Source organism: Arvicola amphibius, chromosome 12 (genome assembly GCF_903992535.2).
Source record: "Arvicola amphibius chromosome 12, mArvAmp1.2, whole genome shotgun sequence".
NCBI classification, from domain to species: Eukaryota; Metazoa; Chordata; class Mammalia; order Rodentia; family Cricetidae; genus Arvicola; species Arvicola amphibius.
Window position 1 is genome coordinate 52,008,058 of NC_052058.2, and position 19,736 is coordinate 52,027,793.

The 19,736-nt window shown below is 43.0% G+C and overlaps 1 protein-coding gene across 1 annotated transcript in view; it reads left to right on the top strand.

Annotated features, from left to right (window-relative positions):
• Positions 1–163, top strand: part of LOC119827110 (ankyrin repeat domain-containing protein 26-like) — a 42,636-nt gene extending 42,473 nt beyond the window's left edge. The window contains exon 10 of the mRNA XM_042054017.1: positions 104–163. Coding sequence (XP_041909951.1) covers positions 104–163 — 60 coding nt within the window. The remainder of the gene's footprint in view (positions 1–103) is intronic.
• Positions 164–19,736: the final 19,573 nt, after the last annotated feature.

The following is a 19,736-nucleotide window of genomic DNA, read 5'->3' on the forward strand; positions in this document are numbered from 1 at the left end:
CTCCTTCAAGCTTTGTGCCACCACTACCCAAGCATATTTTACAGGCAGGACAGAGGTCAAAGGTTTAATAACTGGATTGATGCTTATGTTTCTCCTTTTGCAGTACACACAGAATATTCCTGCAATAAAGACACGAGAATGTAAGAGTGAAGGCTCCATGTAGCTATTAGCTCAATTTCTTCATGCCCCATGAATTCTGTGGGTGTTTTACTCCACAGTGCGGTCCTGCTATCATTTTGCAGAAAGTAACCCATTGTCTTAACAACAGCCTGAGTTGATTGAGGTTTTTTATATGACCCCCCACCTTAGCCAAAAAAATCAACTGAATGCAAAGAAGGCTACTGAAAACCTTCTTTGATGACAAAAGATGGCCAGTTGGGTGGGACTCTGTATCTTCCATTATTAGGGGAACCTCATTATACCTTCATATATTTTTTTAGAAAGTTTCCACTGCAGTAGGTTTCCATATCATCCCTCAGGTGTCCCTCAATTCCTGATGTCTCTCCCTCTATCTTATTTCTCTTTCTGTTCCCCACCTGGTCCTCTCCTTCCCATCCCCACCTGCCTCAATCCACCCATAAAATCTATTCTATTCTCCCTCCCAGGAAGATCCAAGTGTTCTCCCTAGTCCCCCCCACCTCTATAGCAAACCTCTCTGGGTCTATGGATTGTAGGTTGCTTATCATTTATTTAATGACTAATATCCACCTATCAAAGTCCTCTGACTTATATAATACAGGAAGTCATATTTGTTTGCAAAGACCCTGTGTTCATCTCCCTCCAGCAAGAACTGGAGGAGACTAGCTCTCTGGCTATCTGCTGACTAGCTAATATTTCATTAGGAAACCTATCACTTTTGAGTTTGCCCATAATTCCTGACTAGCATGATCACTCATTTCTAGGATTAACATAAAAGGTTTTAACCAAAAAATATTTTTAAAGAAGAAACTAGACTAGAACAATCACTCTACCAGTTCTTTTGAAGTTCTACCCAAAGCATTTGTGTTAGCTCAAGTGTGATAAATGGATGTGTCACTTGCCTGGGAGATAAGAATCTCTGACCTTTTTCAATGCTTGGATAAACCATTAGGGGAAATTATGAAAAAGCAAACTTCCGTAGTGAAGTGCAGATTATCTCCTTTTTAGATCTTTAGTTCTCTATCACTTATCTTTCTACTCTTCTTTCCCCCTCATTTGCTTTTCAAAACCATAATCTCCACAAATGGAAATTTATGCATGGCAATTTATAGAGTTTACTTATGGAAGCTGATGAATGGTCAAGAAATTACGGAAGTCTGTTAGCCTGGTCAGACTGGTGAATAACAGGGAGCTTCGGAAGAGTGGTGGGCAGGTGAGCTTCTGGAATGGGCTTTACCGACACTGTCTAGGAAAGTATACTCTGTGACGAGTTACTGTAAAAACTGCCTCATTGAAGGCTGTGGTCACTGAATGTTCAAAAGACAGCGCGATCTAAATACAGACCTCAGTTTTCATTGGTAATGACGTGTCCAGACACTAAATACTTTGTCCAACATCCCAAATCTAGTCAGTACCAGCCTAGGTGTCTTAAGGCTTTGTTTCCAGGATGGTGAGATGACCAACCCAAAGAAGTCTTCCTATTCAACAGATTTAAAGGTAACTGGGTAGACTTGTTTCCATTTTTCCTGTCACCAAAATATTACTGATCTTTTTGTTTACATGTGTATAGTCTTTTGCTAGTGGAAATTAAAATAATAAAAATCATAAAGAAAAGATTTCTTCACACAGAACTGCCTCAAAAAATCATTCAAAAAGCAATACACGCATGTAGATTGTGTCTCTGTGAAGGGCGAACCATAGCTCCAAAGCCTTTAATTTTCAAGCAAATTAACTGATATTTTCATGTGACTGGGCCGAAAATGAAAACACGTCGTGATTTATGGTTGTATGTGAAGTCAGAAAATAATTTTAGTGTCACTGAATGTTTGTGAAAAACCAACTCTTGCCCATTTATCGGATGTATGAAAGGCCTTCTCTGATGTTTTCTCTCGGTGTTTACTAGTCTTACTGATGCCCACCATCTCATTTCTATCTTGCTGGAAGAAGAGGGAAGAAAATGTGGAGCAGGATGCGAAGGGGAAAATTGGGGGCAGAGTAAACAGTTGGAAATGAGATAAAACATATAAAGTGCAGATACTGAGTCAGAGTGGAAGGTTCAAATTCAGCTTATGAAGACATTTATGCTCTGTTTTTATGAAATCATCTTGTTATTCTCTTGATAAAGAAAGGAAAAACAAGACATGTTTTATGGTTTTATATTTTCTACCCAAGAGAAAACCATTTACGACCTGTTAACAACTTGCGCCCTAAATTTCTGCTTTCTGTCTGTGTGCAGTGTGCTGGCTAAAATCATTTTATTAATCATTTGCCAAATATACCAGACATTTCCTTCTTTCCTATGCTCTCGCAGCTGCATAGGCAGTCGGGAACATCTTTCTTTCTAGTATTCACTGACTAACTTTGTCCCTTCAAAACATAAGGCATTTTTACTTTCTTTAGCCATAATCACTCCCCCCAAATATGTGTCCCCATAACATTTGTATGCATATTTTCATTATACTTGGCATATCATTTTAATATCTGCATTGATGTGCTTGTTTCCTTGAAAGAAATGTTTCATTCAAATTAGAAATGTGTGTTATTAATCCTTGAGGCTCTAGCCTGCTCCTGACACATGGGAAATATACATACGTGGAAACAATTTAATTCATGTAGACTCGATATTTCCTGCAAAAGAGTACGAAACAGATTTCAGACCTCCTGGTTAAGAGTGGAGCCCAATTCTCATTATTGAACTGCATGGACTCCTTAACTCTGTGGCTCTTCGGCAGAGGGCTTGCTCACCCACTCCAGCTGGAGCGGTCATGCTCTAGTGACTCCAGATGGTTGCCATGGGCCTTGGGCAGATGGGTGGGCAATGCACCTTCCATCTGAGTGCACGCACCATGGGTGGGCAGGTGCCCTCTGTCAGGATGGCCGCAACCAGAAGCCAAATGGGTGTATCATTTGGGTGAAGGCCGCAAATGCAAATCGTCTTGGTTCCAATCCCAATATTGACCTCCATCTTGGAGGACGTTATCGACCTTTGAAACAACCAGCCCCTCCCTGTGTAGGTCATTGTTATGATTACTGCCTAAGGGTTTGGCTTTTTTCTCAGATTCTCTTACTTCGGTTCCATATCCAGCTTGAGAAATAAGTCATCAAGAACCACAATTCCTATTGAGTCAGCTGTCTGGAGTGCTACCAAGTTCTCTTTAGGTGGTGGAGGTTTAGAATGCCAGAGTTGTCCAGATGGGCAATTGCAGGTAAACAAAGAAGGTAGATAGGCCAACTGCATCCAGCTAAGAACTCCCAGGGGCGCTGACCAAGCTCTTTCTAATGTGGAATGCTCCCTGATGTATTGGACTCTTTTCACTCCTTCCCGGTACCAACCTGTCTTGCTGAATACTGTAAATCCCAATGAATGGAGTTCCTGGATTCTGCTTATGTGTCTTCTATGTCTTCCATGGCTAAACTGTCTTATATTACTGTTATATTCCTAAAAATCAGTTCAAATCATTGCACTGCACAAAATAACCCACTATATATGATGCTAGCTTGACATAATGTCATAGACTTCACTTTTTAGAATGAACGCAAGACAATGGTGAGATTAGCCAAATATATCATATTCATGGTTCTCTCTTAATGAAAAAATGTGTTATATATAGTCTTAACTGAGATGCATTTGCTTCTTCTACAGAGCTGGCCATGGTCCATATACCTTATTTCACCTTCCTATGCCTTAACCATAGTCGATTGAATCAAATGTGAACCCATGATTCAAAGTAATCAATTTAGGGTGCTGGAGAGGTGGTTGAATGGTTAAAAGCATTATTATTATTATTATTATTATTATTATTATTATTATTATTATTATTATTATTACTTTTTACTTATTATTCTTATTACTCTTGCAGAAGACTCAGGTTCAATTCCCAATATCCATATGGCAGGTTATCTATAAATTTAGTTATAAGTGGACATTTTCTGTGTCTTAGCAGTCACTCCCAAATAGTCATTTGAGGCTTAATGCTATTTATAAATGGTCGGCTGCTCTCAGGCTTGTTGTTACTAACTCTTAATTTAACTCTTATATTTACATTTAGCCCATATTTCTTATCTACCCTCTGTCATGTGGTGGTCCCTTCTTTTAGCATGATATTTTTATCTCCTGCTTCCTCTGCATCTCTCTTGCAACTCCTCTGACTCCACCCTTTTTCATCCCAGCATTCTCTCTGCCCTGAAAATCTTGCCTAGCTATCAGCCAGATTTTTTTTATTAACAATGAGAGCAGCACATTTTCATATCATACAGATGGATTCTTCCACAGCACTTCATCCCAAGGGATTAGTGATCTCTTCTGACCTCCATGGTGCACAGACATACGTGCAGGTAGAACATGCATATATAGAAAATAAAATAAACCTACTTTTAAAATAAGGTAAGAAAAAATGTAAACTAATGAGTATTGCAGTGTTGTTACCTCAACAATATGGGGCCTTGCTTCTAGAAATTGAGGACAGAACGTAAGAGAGAAGCTAATCAGTGGAGGTGGGAAGGAATGCTATGGGAGGAGCCCATATACCTGGCCCCCAGGGACATCAAATGTTCAGGAATTAAGGGCAACAATTGCTAGACACTAAAGGAGTAAGCAGGATGAAAAAAGTTTCTGTGCTGGCATTTTTGCTTTTTCTAATTAGGGATAAATAACCAAAACTCACAGTGAATCTTTCAAAGACTAGACATCAGGGAATCTGTATTCTTTGCTTAAATAAAGAAGCCTCAAGTTACCTAGTTGTATTTTTGTATGGTCTTCAAAATTATGTTTTTTTTTAGACAGAAAAAGATTCCAGATTTAAATGTCTTAATAATCAGACACAGGAATTGATGAATGCTAGTATCTTCTAGGCATTGTGTCAGGATTGTATATGATGTAGGCTGTAGCTGTCTCTCTTCTCTTTTGCTTTTTTAACTAGGGAAAGACTGTATCCAACAAACAAACCACAGGTCAAGCAATCACTCCCTGCGGGTACCCTGCTGAATAGGTGACTTTACAGACTGAGAAGGTGACAAACCCAAACAAATTACAAAATGAACTGTTGATTCTAAACTAATGTGATCTAACCTGGTTTTTAGAGAACATAAAGTCTCATTGGGAATGCACTCAGTTCATGAGGACCCATTAGAAAATGTTCACAATTTTGTATGCTGGTGTCCCTAAAAGATTATGCCTGAGATCCTGTTTGACCCAACAGGTATGATTTTAAGTTTATCTATAAATTTAGATCTCTGGTGATACCCAGATTAATGGAGATAGGTTAAATTAAGATATAAGAGTTAGCCAATAAGAAGCTAGAGCTAATGGGCCAAGCAGTGATTTAAATAATATAGTTTCTGTGTGATTATTCTGGGGCTGAGCAGCCAGGAATCAACAAACAGATTCCTTGCAACATAAATAATTAATACTTATATGTAGAAATTGGTAAAAATGTTATAGGGTTACCCTCTTTGTGTGTGTGTGTGTTTGTGTATGTGTGTGTGTTTTTGTCACTTTGATGTTATACTATGTGTAATGGTCTGTCCTGTCCCTTTAAGAGACAAGCCCTGCCCACTCCCTCACCTGTCTACCAAGGCAAGCAGATCTTCCTTCTGCTTCCAGCCTGAGCTCCTTTCTTTCCATCTCTCTCCCAAGGAGGTAGCCTCTCCTCTCCTCTCCTCTCCTCTCCTCTCCTCTCCTCTCCTCTCCTCTCCTCTCCTCTCCTCTCCTCTCCTCTCTGTTTCTCTTTCTTTCTCTCTCTCCTTGTTTCCCTTCTCCCTCCCTCTCCCCTTTCCCCTTCCCTTCCATAACTCACTAAATAAATACCCACTTTCTCTGCATGGCTTGCCTATCCATGTCTCTTCCCCTCTCGGTCTGTGTCTGGGACCACCATGTCATCGCCCTTATTTCTCCACTGAGTTCACTTTCTTTTCTTAGGTCCTCAGCACCTTGTTTAGGTCAGCAACTGTCCTTCACGAATCTCAGAGGTAGTCTTAAGATCCAAGACGCTGAATATGCGAGCTTAAATCTTAAAAAAAAAGATTTCACAATACAAAGTTATTGGCAATATGCCTAATGCGCAGCTACCACCCATTAAAGGAAAAGTTTGATCAGCTGAAGTGTCCCAATCAATTCGTTTCACTACAGTTTCAAATATCTGCTTGATAATACCTGCTTTGTATGGGAGGTGGCAAGAATCCACCTTCGATCTCGGTGCCCCAACAGCTCAAAGATCATGGAAGGGGCAGATGCCTCTGTAATAACTGATTGACAGCATGCTCCTTTTAATTAGGAATTATGCATGGGCAGGGGTGTGACAGAAGGCAGGAGAAGATTCTGGATGGTTGTTAAGGAACAGCCTCATTCTGGCTTTCCTATGGAATAGCAAGGTGGGTTTTCTTCGGTATTCCCGTTCATGTGTGACTTTCAACCTGTTTCCTGTTTTATTTGGACCATCTACAGAAAGGCAGGACACAGACATGTATGCCCACCCGCAGTCCAGACCAAGTGCAACTGACAGCCTCCTCCTACCTCTACAACTAAGGCCTGGGCTGCCTATGGATGTTACTGCTGTCAGTCTAAATGGCTTTTCACTTGACAGTCCTTGATGTTCTCAAGTCTCTTACCTACTCCTATTTTAAAGAAAGCTTCTTTATCTGCGGTGTTCCTGAAAAAATAACTCCCAAATCGTGTACGTGTAGGCACACACTCCTTACAGGTAGGCATGCTAAGATTAAAGAGTAGGGTGGGAGATGAATAGAGCCTGCTAAGCTTCTGCCAGAAGCCATGTGCTGTCTGGGCCACATACTCCTAGCCTCCTCCTCTCTGAAGCCCATGGGAGAGGAGAGTCCTGTCCTAAACCAGATGCTTCCCAAGTGCGTAATTTCAAAGCATGAGGCAGCTGGTCTGAGAGAGGATGGTGTTTATAATCAAACTTTGGTTGCCTATTATGGCGCTAATGGGCTCTCTGAGTCCAGATGGCCACCCCCTTGGCCAGCTTACATCTGGCTGAGAATGCAGAGAAGCACACAGCTGGCTGGAGTGCTGGAGAAGTCCCTCTGGGGGAACGTGATGATGGAAGGTTCTTTAGGGGCTGTTTACATTGCACTCCTCAAGCATCTGGGATTCTTCTCTGCTGGTGCCTAGTCTCACTCTCTTCCTCAATCTCCCCAGACCCCAAATGCACAGAGACCAAAGCTCAAACCAGATATACCATTCCCTTTGGTTCCTTTCCTATGATGGCCAAACACAGGCTTTCCCTAGAGAAAACTTGCTCAGTCTCCACTTTGAACATCCATGTGAGACTGTCCCCTGTGTCTGTTGACCGGTATACTTGTAAGTTTGTCTTTGGTTCCTACCAGTAGTTCAAAAGATCAGGGTTACTTCCTATTGATGTGATGACTTTGAAAATATTTATGAAACCATTAGGTGAAGGCATCCTGTATGTTCTCACAAGTGGAAATCAAATCTCTGTCTGTCTATCTGCCCCCCTTTCCAAACAAATGGTTAAAAATAAATGGTAAAAACTGCTATTTATTTACTTTGTTCAATAAGGATATTTAAAAAATTATTTAATATTTATATATCTCTATAGGTTTCTGTACAATTGTGTGTACAGGTGCCTGCAGTGGCCAAAGGGTGTTGAATCCTTTGGTGGAGGAGTTACAGTTGTTTGTGAGCCATCTGATGTGGGCTCTGGGAACTGAACCTGGGTCCTCTGGAAGAGCACAAGACACTCTTAACCACCTCTCTCATTCTCAATGAAGATATAATTTAAAAATAAGTAGCAGATACATGACAAAATATCTTCTGGTTCTGAGCCTACACCTCCCACAGACTCAGGAAGAACCACTGTTTAACCCAGGCCTCAGCACCAAGATGTTGCCATAGCAGCCTTCCTGTAAAGTCTTAACAGTCTTCCTATAACACCTTTGAAAGGTGAGTGGCTAAACACTGAAGAGACTGCTAATACCAGCAACAGGGAGTTATCAGAGACTAATGAGGGAATCAGTTACTGACCCAGCTTGGTGGTTAACATTTCGGAGGAGAGCCTGGCGTGGCGGTGCATGCTTGTCATCCCATCATCTGGAGGTCCAGGCAGTGGAAGAGATTGCAAGATCATCCTGGGTTACATAGTGAGTTGGAGGCCAGCCTGGGCTAAGTGAGATCCTTTCTCATAAAATAAAGCAAAAATTGGATGAGCCAGTGGGATGGCCCATCTGATAAAGGCACCTGCCCCTGAGAATGAGACCTGAGTTTGCTCCCTGGAACTGACATGGTAGAAGGAGAGAGAACACCTCCCCAAGCTTCCCTCAACATTCCCCACAAGAATAAATTAAATAAAATATTTTTAATTGCCTGGGATATCTTCCACAATTTTTGATTCCTACATCTTGCCTGCACTAATTGAATAAGAATACCGTGAAGTGGGCCCAGAAATGTATATCGCTAACCAGTGTCTGTATGACATGTCTGTGGTATGGGGCCATGTTCTATGTGAGCCAGGACTATGGAACTTCTCTCTCCAGCAAAATGCTCCCATGATAGGAAAATTTTCAGTGATCATAATGCTGTATATAAATGGTCTCTGGCCTAAATTTGCGTCGTCTCTGACTTTCTCAATATTGGACCTCTTTTGCATAAAAATGTTGGGCAATGCATCTTACCTGTGTAGTCTCTGTGGGCGAAGTAATAAACATGCACACCCCTTAAAAGAGCAGTGCTCTCCAGAGTTGAAGAGTTGAGTTTCCTGTCTTGTAGGGAGCTTTCCCTGGGAGGCAAGCAGTGGCAACCCAGGCTGGTGTTTGTGACTTCCAGTTTATTGCTCCTTAGATGACAAGGGTGTGCGGAGGGGGAACAAAATACAGGCTTCCAATTTTCTAAGGCTAATGTCTCTGTCATTAAAAATCCTGATGAGTCTTTTTTTTGGGAGGGCTCAGGGCCAGGCTGACCCTTGGAAGGAGATATTTGCTTTGCTCAAGAGTCTGTTGATGATAGATTCCCTTCAGGGTTCAAGGAGGATCCCCAACAGTTATCACTTGGTTCTTGGGGCACACTGGTGAAGCACCCCACTTTATCTGGACCTTGCTCCTTTGTGTTTCTATTTCAGTATTACTCCTAAACAGACTAGATCAGATTAGTGCTGTCTGTTCTACAATTGCAGTGGAGTGATAAAAATAATCCATTCTTGGATTAATGGAGGTGGGTCTGTGTATTTTCTCTGATGGGCCAGAAATGGATTCAAGTCAAGAGATTTTTCTGGAAACAAATGGCAGTGTGACCAGGACAACTGTTCTGAACAGTGCAGGAGTCTCTGATGACCGGAGTTTGGTCTCCCATGATGCTTGTCGAGGTCAGGGCTGTCTGTCAGTATCAGTGTTGTGTTTAACATTCTCATAGGCGCAGGGAGAAAGAGTAGAAGAAGCTGCAAAGGGGGGTGGGCGAGTCCTCTGCTTGGTGTGGGTTAGTTTTGACAGGCTAGTCTGCATATTCTTGTCCTCATCCAGCTAAGAAGGGTGGGTCTGCAGGGCTAACAGATACCAGGGGCACAGGATGCTCCAGATGAGTAACCAAAGGGACCCATCAGTCTGAGTTTTTCCTGTGGAGCCTAAGGGTTTTGTGATGGAATTCACAAAGTCCAGTTCTGTTGGAGCTATGGCTGACCTGACCCCTGTTATCTCAGGGGCTAATATATTGTCATTTCAAGGGGGAACTGTTGACCTCCTTCTGTGTCTTGCACCATTATCAGCAATGTAACACAAAAAGAAACCTATGGGGTGCCTTGCCTTGGGAGAAGTCTCATTCTCATCCCATTCATTCCTCCCTGTACATAAAATAAATTTCAGAAAAAATTATTTTAAACTGGTGGTAGATATTCCTCTTTGGGAAGGGGTTCATATGCATCATGCTGTGATTGTTATGGAAAATTTGGAGGTGGGAGCAGCTTTTCCGGTTTGCTGTATGATACTGGGGAAATCTATAACCTTTCTTGGGGTTCTTAGTCTCAGTAATAAATGACTTCAAGGATGGACTCAAATGGAAGCTCAAAGACAATTTTATAGATGTTTGAAAGAAAAATTCTAGGGCAAGCAAGCTGTGTGAAAGAGGAGACTGAAGGAAGAAGAGAAGAGAAGTGGAGTTCAGCTAGCATAGAGTTAGCCACATGCTGGGGTGGGCAGCTTCAGAGAAACTGAGACAAAGAAGAGAGACAAAATACAAAACAAAGCCAACAAATAAAACCCCCAAAACCAAATTATAAACAAGCAAAAAACCAGCAACAAAAAGGATGTTTAAGTTCTCAGCACAGAGAAGAAATAAAGGAAGAAGAATTCATTATAATTTTTAGCTCGGGAAGGAGCGGTAGCATGAGATGGGATGGCTCATTTGAATTATGGTGCTTTTTGTAAAGTATGCAGTTTCTTAGAAAGCCCTTTATCTGCCCCATCCTATTGGGATGGTGGATGGTCCACTGACATCTTTTGGTGGAGATGTTTAATGTGCTAAGGCCAATGAGATCCTAAACACGTTTAAAAAGCCCTGGAAATTCAATGAGATACTATCTTGGGTCATTTATTTTCCATAATCTGATGATGGTACTGATGCTGCCCACTAGACATTAAGGTCAAAGAAATTATCTGATGGTTGGCCTTAATTGTGTTTATTTTCTGCTTAGAAAATGATGCAACTGTACAATTTTTTCCAAGGTTCTGTGGAGCTGATTGAATTAATAAGATCTTAGCCTGATTTTCTTGGCACTCCCTTCATTAAACTGTCCCAAGCAGTGAGTTTGCTAATTGTTTCCAGATGTAGGAGAAAAGAGATGGCCTTTGTCTCTCGGCTCTCTCTGCTGTTGTTGTTAATAATACATGGGACCCTGAAGTGATGGATTCCTGTGGCCCCCTTTCAGAATTTCAATACTCTACAGCCACATGGAGTGCCTGTGATTTCAGATTTACGTGTTACTATTATGGGGTGGTTGCAGATAGATCCAAAGGCACAGGCTTATTGAGATTATCATAGCTAATCATACTTCAGGGTAGAAATGAAGCTATAGAGAAGGCAATTGGTGTTGCCAAGGGCAACTGTCCTGAAGACATGTCAGAGCTCAGAGCCTAATGTTGTTAGCCCAGTGTAAAGTGAAAATGTGGACCCTAACCAAAGTCAAGAAGATCAATGCCTCCTCCTGTGGCCCTGTGCTTCATATGCTGGTGGACAAGGACACCAAAGGATCACAGCCTCTGTGCAGGGACATAGTCAAAGCCACTCACTGTTTCCCAGAAGCCACCTCCAGCAGTTATCCACCAAGTGTCTTTGATGCTGCCAGCCTGGCTGCTGTTCTGTTCCAGCTCAGACACCCACCAATACCACTCTCTTCTTGTCCATGTTAGGACCGAACGGGCAAATGGGATGGGACAATGGCCTAGTCATTCTGGGTAGTTGGTGGTCAGGGGATACAAGTGCAAAGGAGAAAGCTATGAATCTGTGGATCTGGAAAGTGGCAAAGGATAGGGGACAATGTCCCATGTGAGGCAGGGTTCCAAATACCCAGCACATGGCTACTCCTCTTTCAAACTCACAAAAGACAAATTATTGAGATTCTGCTCCTGGAGATGCCCAGGATGACATCAGCATATGGATCTTTTGTTTGCATTGCGAGAGTATCCATGGATGATCTAATTGTAAATGCCACCAAGCACACAGTTTTGAGGATCTCTCAGGGAAAGGGGGCTTGGAACCAGATTTGTTGATATTGGCAGAACAGTAACAGTTAACATGAATACTTAGCATTCATTAGACTCTGTTCGAAAGCATTTTATATATGTTAACCCAAACCTATAAGACTATTACTCTTCTCACTCCTAAGTGGGAAAACTGACCTATAGAGAGGCAACTTTCCCAAAGATCACATGGTTCATAAACAACAGGTCAAGGTGTGGCTTGTGCATTCTGACCCCACACCTGCACTGGTGAGCAGTCTAATGTGCTGCGTAACAACCGAGCTTGTGTTTTAGTCTCACATTAGGGGTAGGGTTATATATTGTGAAATTTGGGTTTCAGATTGCTACAGCCACGAAGACAAAGTTAGATCTACTTATCTATACCTTATAGTTCCAAGGTACCTTCATTAGCAGTTCCTATTCTATTCCTCCAATCTCCCTCACCTGGGGAATGGTGAGGTAGGATAACCACAAAGCCATGGCTCTGCCACTTACTTTAGTGTTCTGGGACACAAGGAAGCTTATTTAGTAGCAGAATCGGTTTCCTTAATCCCCTCCCTTTTCTGTGTGTGTGTGTGAGAGAGTGTGTGTGTGTTTCTCGGGGTACACTATGGAGTTATTTCTTCCACAGAAGTTTCTGGATTGTAATGGACAGCCTGAGGAGTTGGGTGGGGTACGATGACAGGCTTTCTCACGTGGTGGGCATAAGCACTGTATGACTGAAGATAGTGTTTATTTGAATATATTCTTAAGTATGGGCTTAGCGGCCATCTTCAATGTAGTTCTATTTTCTCTGGGTCCAAAGCTCAGGCTTCTTTTCTTCTTCATGCTTAATTGCAAGTATTTTTTAATTGGATAAATTCCATGAGTGGCCAATTAAGTTTCAATTTCGAGATCACATTTGAGGCCTGCAGCCTAGCCACAGCTTGGGATCTCTGCAGAGTGACCCATGTCTGGGCTTCCATCTGCTTAATGTTGCTTTGCCCATTAAGAGAAAAGTTAATGCTTGCCTAATTGTTTATGTTGGGAGAGAATCCAAGTCCTGCCCTTCCCTCAGCAGCTGCACTTCCACAGTTGTGACAGAAGCCACAGGGCCGGGGAAGGAGAAGAGGCTTAGGTAGCAGGAAGACCCAGGGACTGCCAGGAGAAAGGGAGGTAGACAAGTGTCGTCTAGGAGAGACTGGGGGTGCCAGTGGTTTGAGACATGGCCTCTGATTATGACCACGTGTTATGGAGACAGTGATTGTACAAGCTACTTACTGGAGAGTGCTCGCTTGTTTCTTCAAGGGTGACTTGCCTTCTGTCCACACGCTGCAGGTCGGCCAAGAGGCCCATGGACCATTGTTGCCAGTTTCCTGTCTTCTTCTTTCAAAATGGTGCCACTGGAACAGTGAAATCGATGCTCTCCACCGATGTGGGATTCCCCTCTGTGTGCTGTGCATACCATTGGTTAATAAAGAAACTGGCTTGGCCTATAGTAAGGTAGAATTTAGTTAGTGGGGAGGGGGAGGAAATAATCAGAATGCTGGGAGAAAGTAGGTGGAGTCAGAAAGAAACCATGGAGCTGCCACCAGAGACAGACTTGCTATAACCTTGCCAGTAGGCCATGAGCCTCATGATAAAATATAAAACAATGGAGATGGGTTAATTTTAGTTGTAGGAGCTAGCTAACAATATGCTTAAGTAACTGGCCAAGCAGTGATTTAATTAATACAGTTTCTGCGTGGTTATTTAATTTCTGTGCAGCCAGGAGCACACTAGGGGCCTCCTCCAACACTCCACAATTACTATGTAATATGGCAGACTCTTAGAAGGACATTAGTTGGATCACCTTGTTTAGTGGTCAGAATGAAATGGAGGAGTAAGGTGCTGCTACTAATTTTGTTTTACAGTAGAAACTAAGGCGTAGAGTGCTTGCCTTTTTTGAGTTAGTTCTTTCTACACTTCTCAGAATCCAGGGACCGTGATGAGTCCACATGGTGCCTAGGCAATTAAAAGAGCAGCTGAATCCTTTTATCAAAAGGAGAGTCTTAGTCAGTGTTCTATTGCTGTGAAGAGACACCATGACTGTGGCAACTCTTACAAAAGAAAGCATTTAATTGGGGCTGACACACGGTTTCAGAGGATTATCCTCATGACAGGGAGCATGGCAGCATGCAGGCAGAGTAGCTGAAAGTTCAATATCCAGATCTGTAGGCAGCAGGAAGAGAGAGACTCTGGGCCTGGCTTGAGGTTTTGAAACCCCGAAGCTCACCCTCAGTGATACACTTCTTCCAACAAGGCCACACCTCTTAATCCCTCTCAAGTAGCGTCACTCCCTAATGAGCAAGCATTCAAATATATGAGCCTGTGGGGGCCATTCCTATTCAGACCAGCACAAGGAGGGATGCTTGTCTTTGCTTTGGAAAATGAGAAAAGCAAATGGGGTTTATTTTGAGCAGATGAGCCACCAGCTTTTTAGCCAAAGGTAGAAACACTTCACTCTTAGATAGTAAGAGGAAAAGGAAATTAAAAAAAATAATGAGAAAATGGTAGTTATTAGAGTCTTCTATTAGATGCAAAGTTCTGACGGAAGGAAATGTCTATCAATGTTAACCACAGGGCACGTACTGAGCAAGAATAAAGCCCGATGGAAACGTCTTCCTCTCCTTGTCCCCACCACCACTCCCTTCTGCAATCTGTATGCACGCAGGACCCTTTTAAGTCCTGCCAGGTCTGTGAGGTGCAAGGGGTGAGGCGCTGCCATCCCCATCGTCCCAGTGCTTTGCCTCACATCAGCGTAAAGCACATGTCTATCTCACTGAAGAGAGGAAACAGCCGGTGAGGTGAGAAACGAAGAAAGGCTTCAGACCCCTGGCGGTCTCCATGTTGTGGTGGAAGGGATATGTACAGGTTGTTAGGAGGTGGGGTGAAATATCAGCAATGATTTAATATCAGCCTGCAAAGATTCAGTCCAAATACCAGAAAAAGGGAAGTTTGCTTCTGAAGCTTGTCCTGAAAGTATTTTTCTTTTAGGGGTCTGGAGAGATGGCTCTGTGGTTAAGAGTACTGGCTGCTCTTTTAGAGGACCTAGGTTCGATTCCCAGCAACCATATAGAGGCTCACAGTCATCTGTAACTAGAGGTCCAGGGGATCTGGTACCTGCTTCTGGCTTCTGCAGCCAACACATGTGATGCACAGACACGCTGACAAAGCACTCATACATACCCCGTAAAAAATCAAGTTACAAAAGAAAACAAACCCACTTCTTCATCAGTTACAGGAGAATCACCTTTAATCCACAGACTAAGATCCAAATATTGGAATCCTTGAAAGATGCTTAAAAACCATTGTGTAAGAACCCTAAATTTACAGCTGAGAATATGAACGGCCCACAGGGTGAGCCATCTGCCTCAGTTTTGAGGTTGAGAGTGGCAGAGTCAGACTTAAATCTCATGCCTCGAGGTCAGAAAGGCCAGGAGTTTCCCCACTGTTGCAGAGTTTTCTCCATCCCGCTTTCTTGTATGACCTTACAGAAAAGAAGACCTTAGTGTCCCCCTTTCTCTCATACCGGGGGCTGATTTAAGTGCACTGCTGTTGTCACCATAAAGGCAGAGCCCAGCTTCTTACCCTGTCCCTGTGTCCCTCCTCTGCCCCCTGCTGCTGTGCTCTCTGGGCCGAGCTGAGGATAAATAGTCGAAATATCTGCTGACTCTGTGTGTAACATTCACTATGAATTCTGGGAGCTGGGTGAGTCACTTGGTAAAGAGCTTGCTGTGCGAGCGTGAGGATTTGAATTTGATCCCCAGCACCCTAGGACCACACCTGCATCCCAGCACCTCAGGAGCACACCTGCATCCCAGCACCTCAGGAGCACACCTGCGTCCCCAGCACCAGGGAAGCAGAAGTTAGAGATGGGAGGGTCATCAGGGCTTGCTGGTTGGCTATTCTTGCCCTGTTGGTGAGCTCCAGGTTCAGTGAGAGTCCCAGTCTCAAAAACCAAAGTAGAAAGTGATAAAGACACCCAAAATTACCCACTAATGTGAACATCTACACATGCACACAGACACATGCACAGACACAGAAATACGGACACAGATACAGACAGACAGACACACACACACACACACACACACACACACACAGAGAGAGAGAGAGAGAGAGAGAGAGAGAGAGGAGACAGAGGTATTCAGACAGTCAGACACACACACACACACACACAGAGAGAGAGAGAGAGAGAGAAAGAGAGAGAGAGAGAGAAAAAGAGAGAGAGAGAGAGAGAGAGAGAGAGAGAGAGAGAGGAGACAGAGGTATTCAGACAGTCAGACACACACACACACACACACATACACACACACACACAGAGAGAGACTACAAAAAGAGAAAGCAACTGTAAACACTTGTTGCTAGATATATGAGATTTCCACAATGAGAAGCACAGGTGGGTGGACTGAGGGGTGAAAGAATGAGGATAACAGGCAGGTAGGGACCCCTGCAGTAACTTCCCTATTCTAAGAGTTTTCCTGTAACTCTTGGATAAGATTAATTTTAACTGGATAGTTGATCACTGATGGAGCATATGTAACAAGTATTAATTTACATCTACAAAGTTTCACAGTAAGGTTTTATTATCCTCTATTTATAGATCATGCTCATTTCCTGGGATATAAATAGGTAATTGCGGGGCTAAATTAAATGTTGAGCCACAAACTTTCTTCTGTTATGACTCTGCAAACAGAAGGCCATCCCTGTAGTCAAGTTTACAAACACCCTCATATGTGCTTGGGCCAGAGAGGTGCTGTGGACTACACATAATTCATTCTGCTTCTTCCACATTGAAGGTGGGGTGGCCAAGAACACAGAAATTAAACCATTTGCTCAAATGAGACTAGAACTTTGGGGGGCAACCAGATATTGGCATTTCCTTCCCGTTACTTATTTTCTCAGTTTATAATTGTGCCAGTTTTTTTTTTAACTTTTCCTAGAGCTTCAGGCTTTCACCTGTAAAATAATGAACACACAAAGCCCGCATGTGATGTTTTCCTGATCCAGTCTTCTTCCTCTTGGTTTATAAACGAAAGCCATGAAACTGGTGATCTTAGTGACTTCATTAATCAGCCAGTGGGAAGATTACTCATCAGAAAAGCCTGGAGACAGTTACAGTTTAATAGCCCTCAGGTATGCCCTCCTGATGCTGCTTCCTCTCATGAGTGTCCACTTACGGATTTAAATGCGGAGATAACTGGCTTCTTGATAAATGGCCACTCCCCTAGTGATCTCTGTCTTAGTTTGCTTTCTATTGCTGCGATACATACCACAACCAAAAGCAACATGGGAAGAAAAGGGATTATTTCACCTTACAGTTTAGAATCTCTCATGAAAAGAAAGACAGGAACCCAAAGCAGAAATCCGGAGTCAGGAACAGATGCAGAGAACCTGGAGAAATGCTGCTTATTGCTTGTTCTCCATAGCGTGCTCAGTTTGCCTTCTTATACATCCCAGGAGCACCTGCCCAGGGATGGCATCATCCACAGTGTGCTGTGTCCTCCCACATCTGTCATCAAACAGGAGAATGCCCCACAGGTTTGCTCACAGTTCAGTCTAATGGAGACAGTTCTTATGTGGAGATATCTCTTCCCAGATATGTCTAGGTTTGTGTGAAGTTGAAAGAAACATTTATCACAGTCTCTCATCTCAAGATTTAGAGCCTGTCCTATGTTCTAGTCATTGCACGTCTTCAGGCCCATTGAGAGGAAGAGTCAAGAGTGAGACCCAGGCTCTGTCTCCTTCCTGTTTTCCTCTCCTTTGCATTATCCCCTGCTAACTTTGAGGATTTAAACTTTGGTCTCCTACTCAAGAGACAGCTAGGACCAAGATACACCTATCCTCTTTAGATCACAATAACCCAAAGGATGGAGCGCTCTGCATGGGTGTGGGGATTTTTCTTTGCATTCTCTGTTCACAGGTAGACACAGGAAACTGGTTTTGTATTATCAGAACTAGAAGTTTTGAAGGCTTGAGGACTTTAAAGTTTTTTTTCTTTAATCCTTGGACACCCCGGAGACACAGGCAATCATGTGGTATTTATTTATTTATTTATTTTTACTTCAAATAATATTTTTATTTATCTCTTGAAAATATCATATATGTATATAACAAGTTTTTGCTATTACCCCAGTACCTTCCTCCAACTTCTCTCAGACATACCATTGTCTCCTTCTTGACTTCATGTTCTCTCTCTCTCTCTCTCTCTCTCTCTCTCTCTCTCTCTCTCTCTCTCTCTCTCTCTCACACACACACACACACACACACACACACACTAAAAATTATATAGTTAATAGTCCCTGAGTCCAGTTAGTTTTTTCTTTAATTTTAGGTTGAGACAAGGTCTTCCTGTGTAGTTCAGGCTGTCACTGTGCTCAGTCTTTCTGCTTCTGCCTCCCATGCACTAGGACTATGGGCCGACCCTATCACAATGGGCACTACCATTTTTTTTCCTTTCCTTCCACCTTTTTTCTTTCTTTTTTTCTTTCTTTTTTTTCTCATTTTTTTATTCAAGATTTCCATCTCCTCCCCATTCCCTCCCCTCCCTTCCACCCATACCCCCACTCCACCCCTCTCCAAAGACAAAGAGCCATCAGGGTTCCCTTCACTATGTTAAGTCCAAGGTCCTCCCAGCTCCCCCTAAGTCCAGGAAGGTGAGCAACCAAACTGACAAGGCTCACAGTGAGCCCGTCCATGCTGTAGAGTTCATGTTCATTGCCATTATCCTTGGTTTCTCAGTCCTCCTCCACCGTCAGCCACATTCAGAGAGTCCGGTTTGGTCCCCTGTTCCATCAGTCCCATTCCGACTGGACTTGGTGGTCTCCCGTTAGATCTGTTCCACCGTCTCAATGGGTAAAAGCACTCCTCGCGGTCCTGGATTCCTTGTTCATGATCTCCCTCCTTTTGCTCCTCTTCAGGACCTTGAGAGCTCAGTCTGGTGCTCCTATGTGGGGCTCTGTCATTTTCTCCATCCAATGCCAGGTGAAGGTTCTATGGTGATATGCAAGATATTCATGAGTATGACAATAGGATCTGGACATTTCTGGCACCCTCTCCTCAGCTGCCCTAGGAACTAGCTGGGGTCGTCTTCCTGGACACCTGGGAACCCCTCTAGAGTCAAGTCTCTGCCAACCCTAGAATAGCTCCCTTAACTAAGATATATAATTCCTTATTCCCATATCCACCCTTCCTATACCCCAACCATCCTATTCCCCCAAGCTCTTCCCATCCTCCACTTCACCCTTTTCTCTCCCCATCCCCCCATCCCCCCATCCCACCCCACCCCCATGTTCCCATTTTTTGTCCGGCAATCTTGTCTACTTCCAATAACCAGGAGGATAACTATATGTTTTTCTTTGGGTTCACCTTCTTATATAGCTTCTCTAGGATTTTTTACGAATTATAGGCTCGATGTCCTTTATTTATGGCTAGAAACCAATTATGAGTGAGTACATCCCATGTTCCTCTTTTTGGGCCTGGGTTACCTCGCTCAGGATGGTGTTTCTATTTCCATCCATTTGCATGCAAAATTCAAGATGTCATTGTTTTTTACCGCCGAGTAGTACTCTAATATGTATATATTCCACACTTTCTTCATCCATTCTTCCACTGAAGGGCATCTAGGTTGTTTCCACGTTCTGGCTATTACAAATAATGCTGCTATAAACATAGTTGAACAAATGCTTTTGTAATATGATTGGGCATCTCTTGGGTAAATTCCCAATAGTGGGATTGCTGGGTCCTGGGGTAGGTTGATCCCAAATTTCCTGAGAAACCTCCACACTGCTTTCCAAAGCGGTTGCACAAGTTTGCATTCCCACCAGCAATGGATGAGTGTACCCTTTACTCCACATCCTCTCCAGCAAAGGCTATCATTG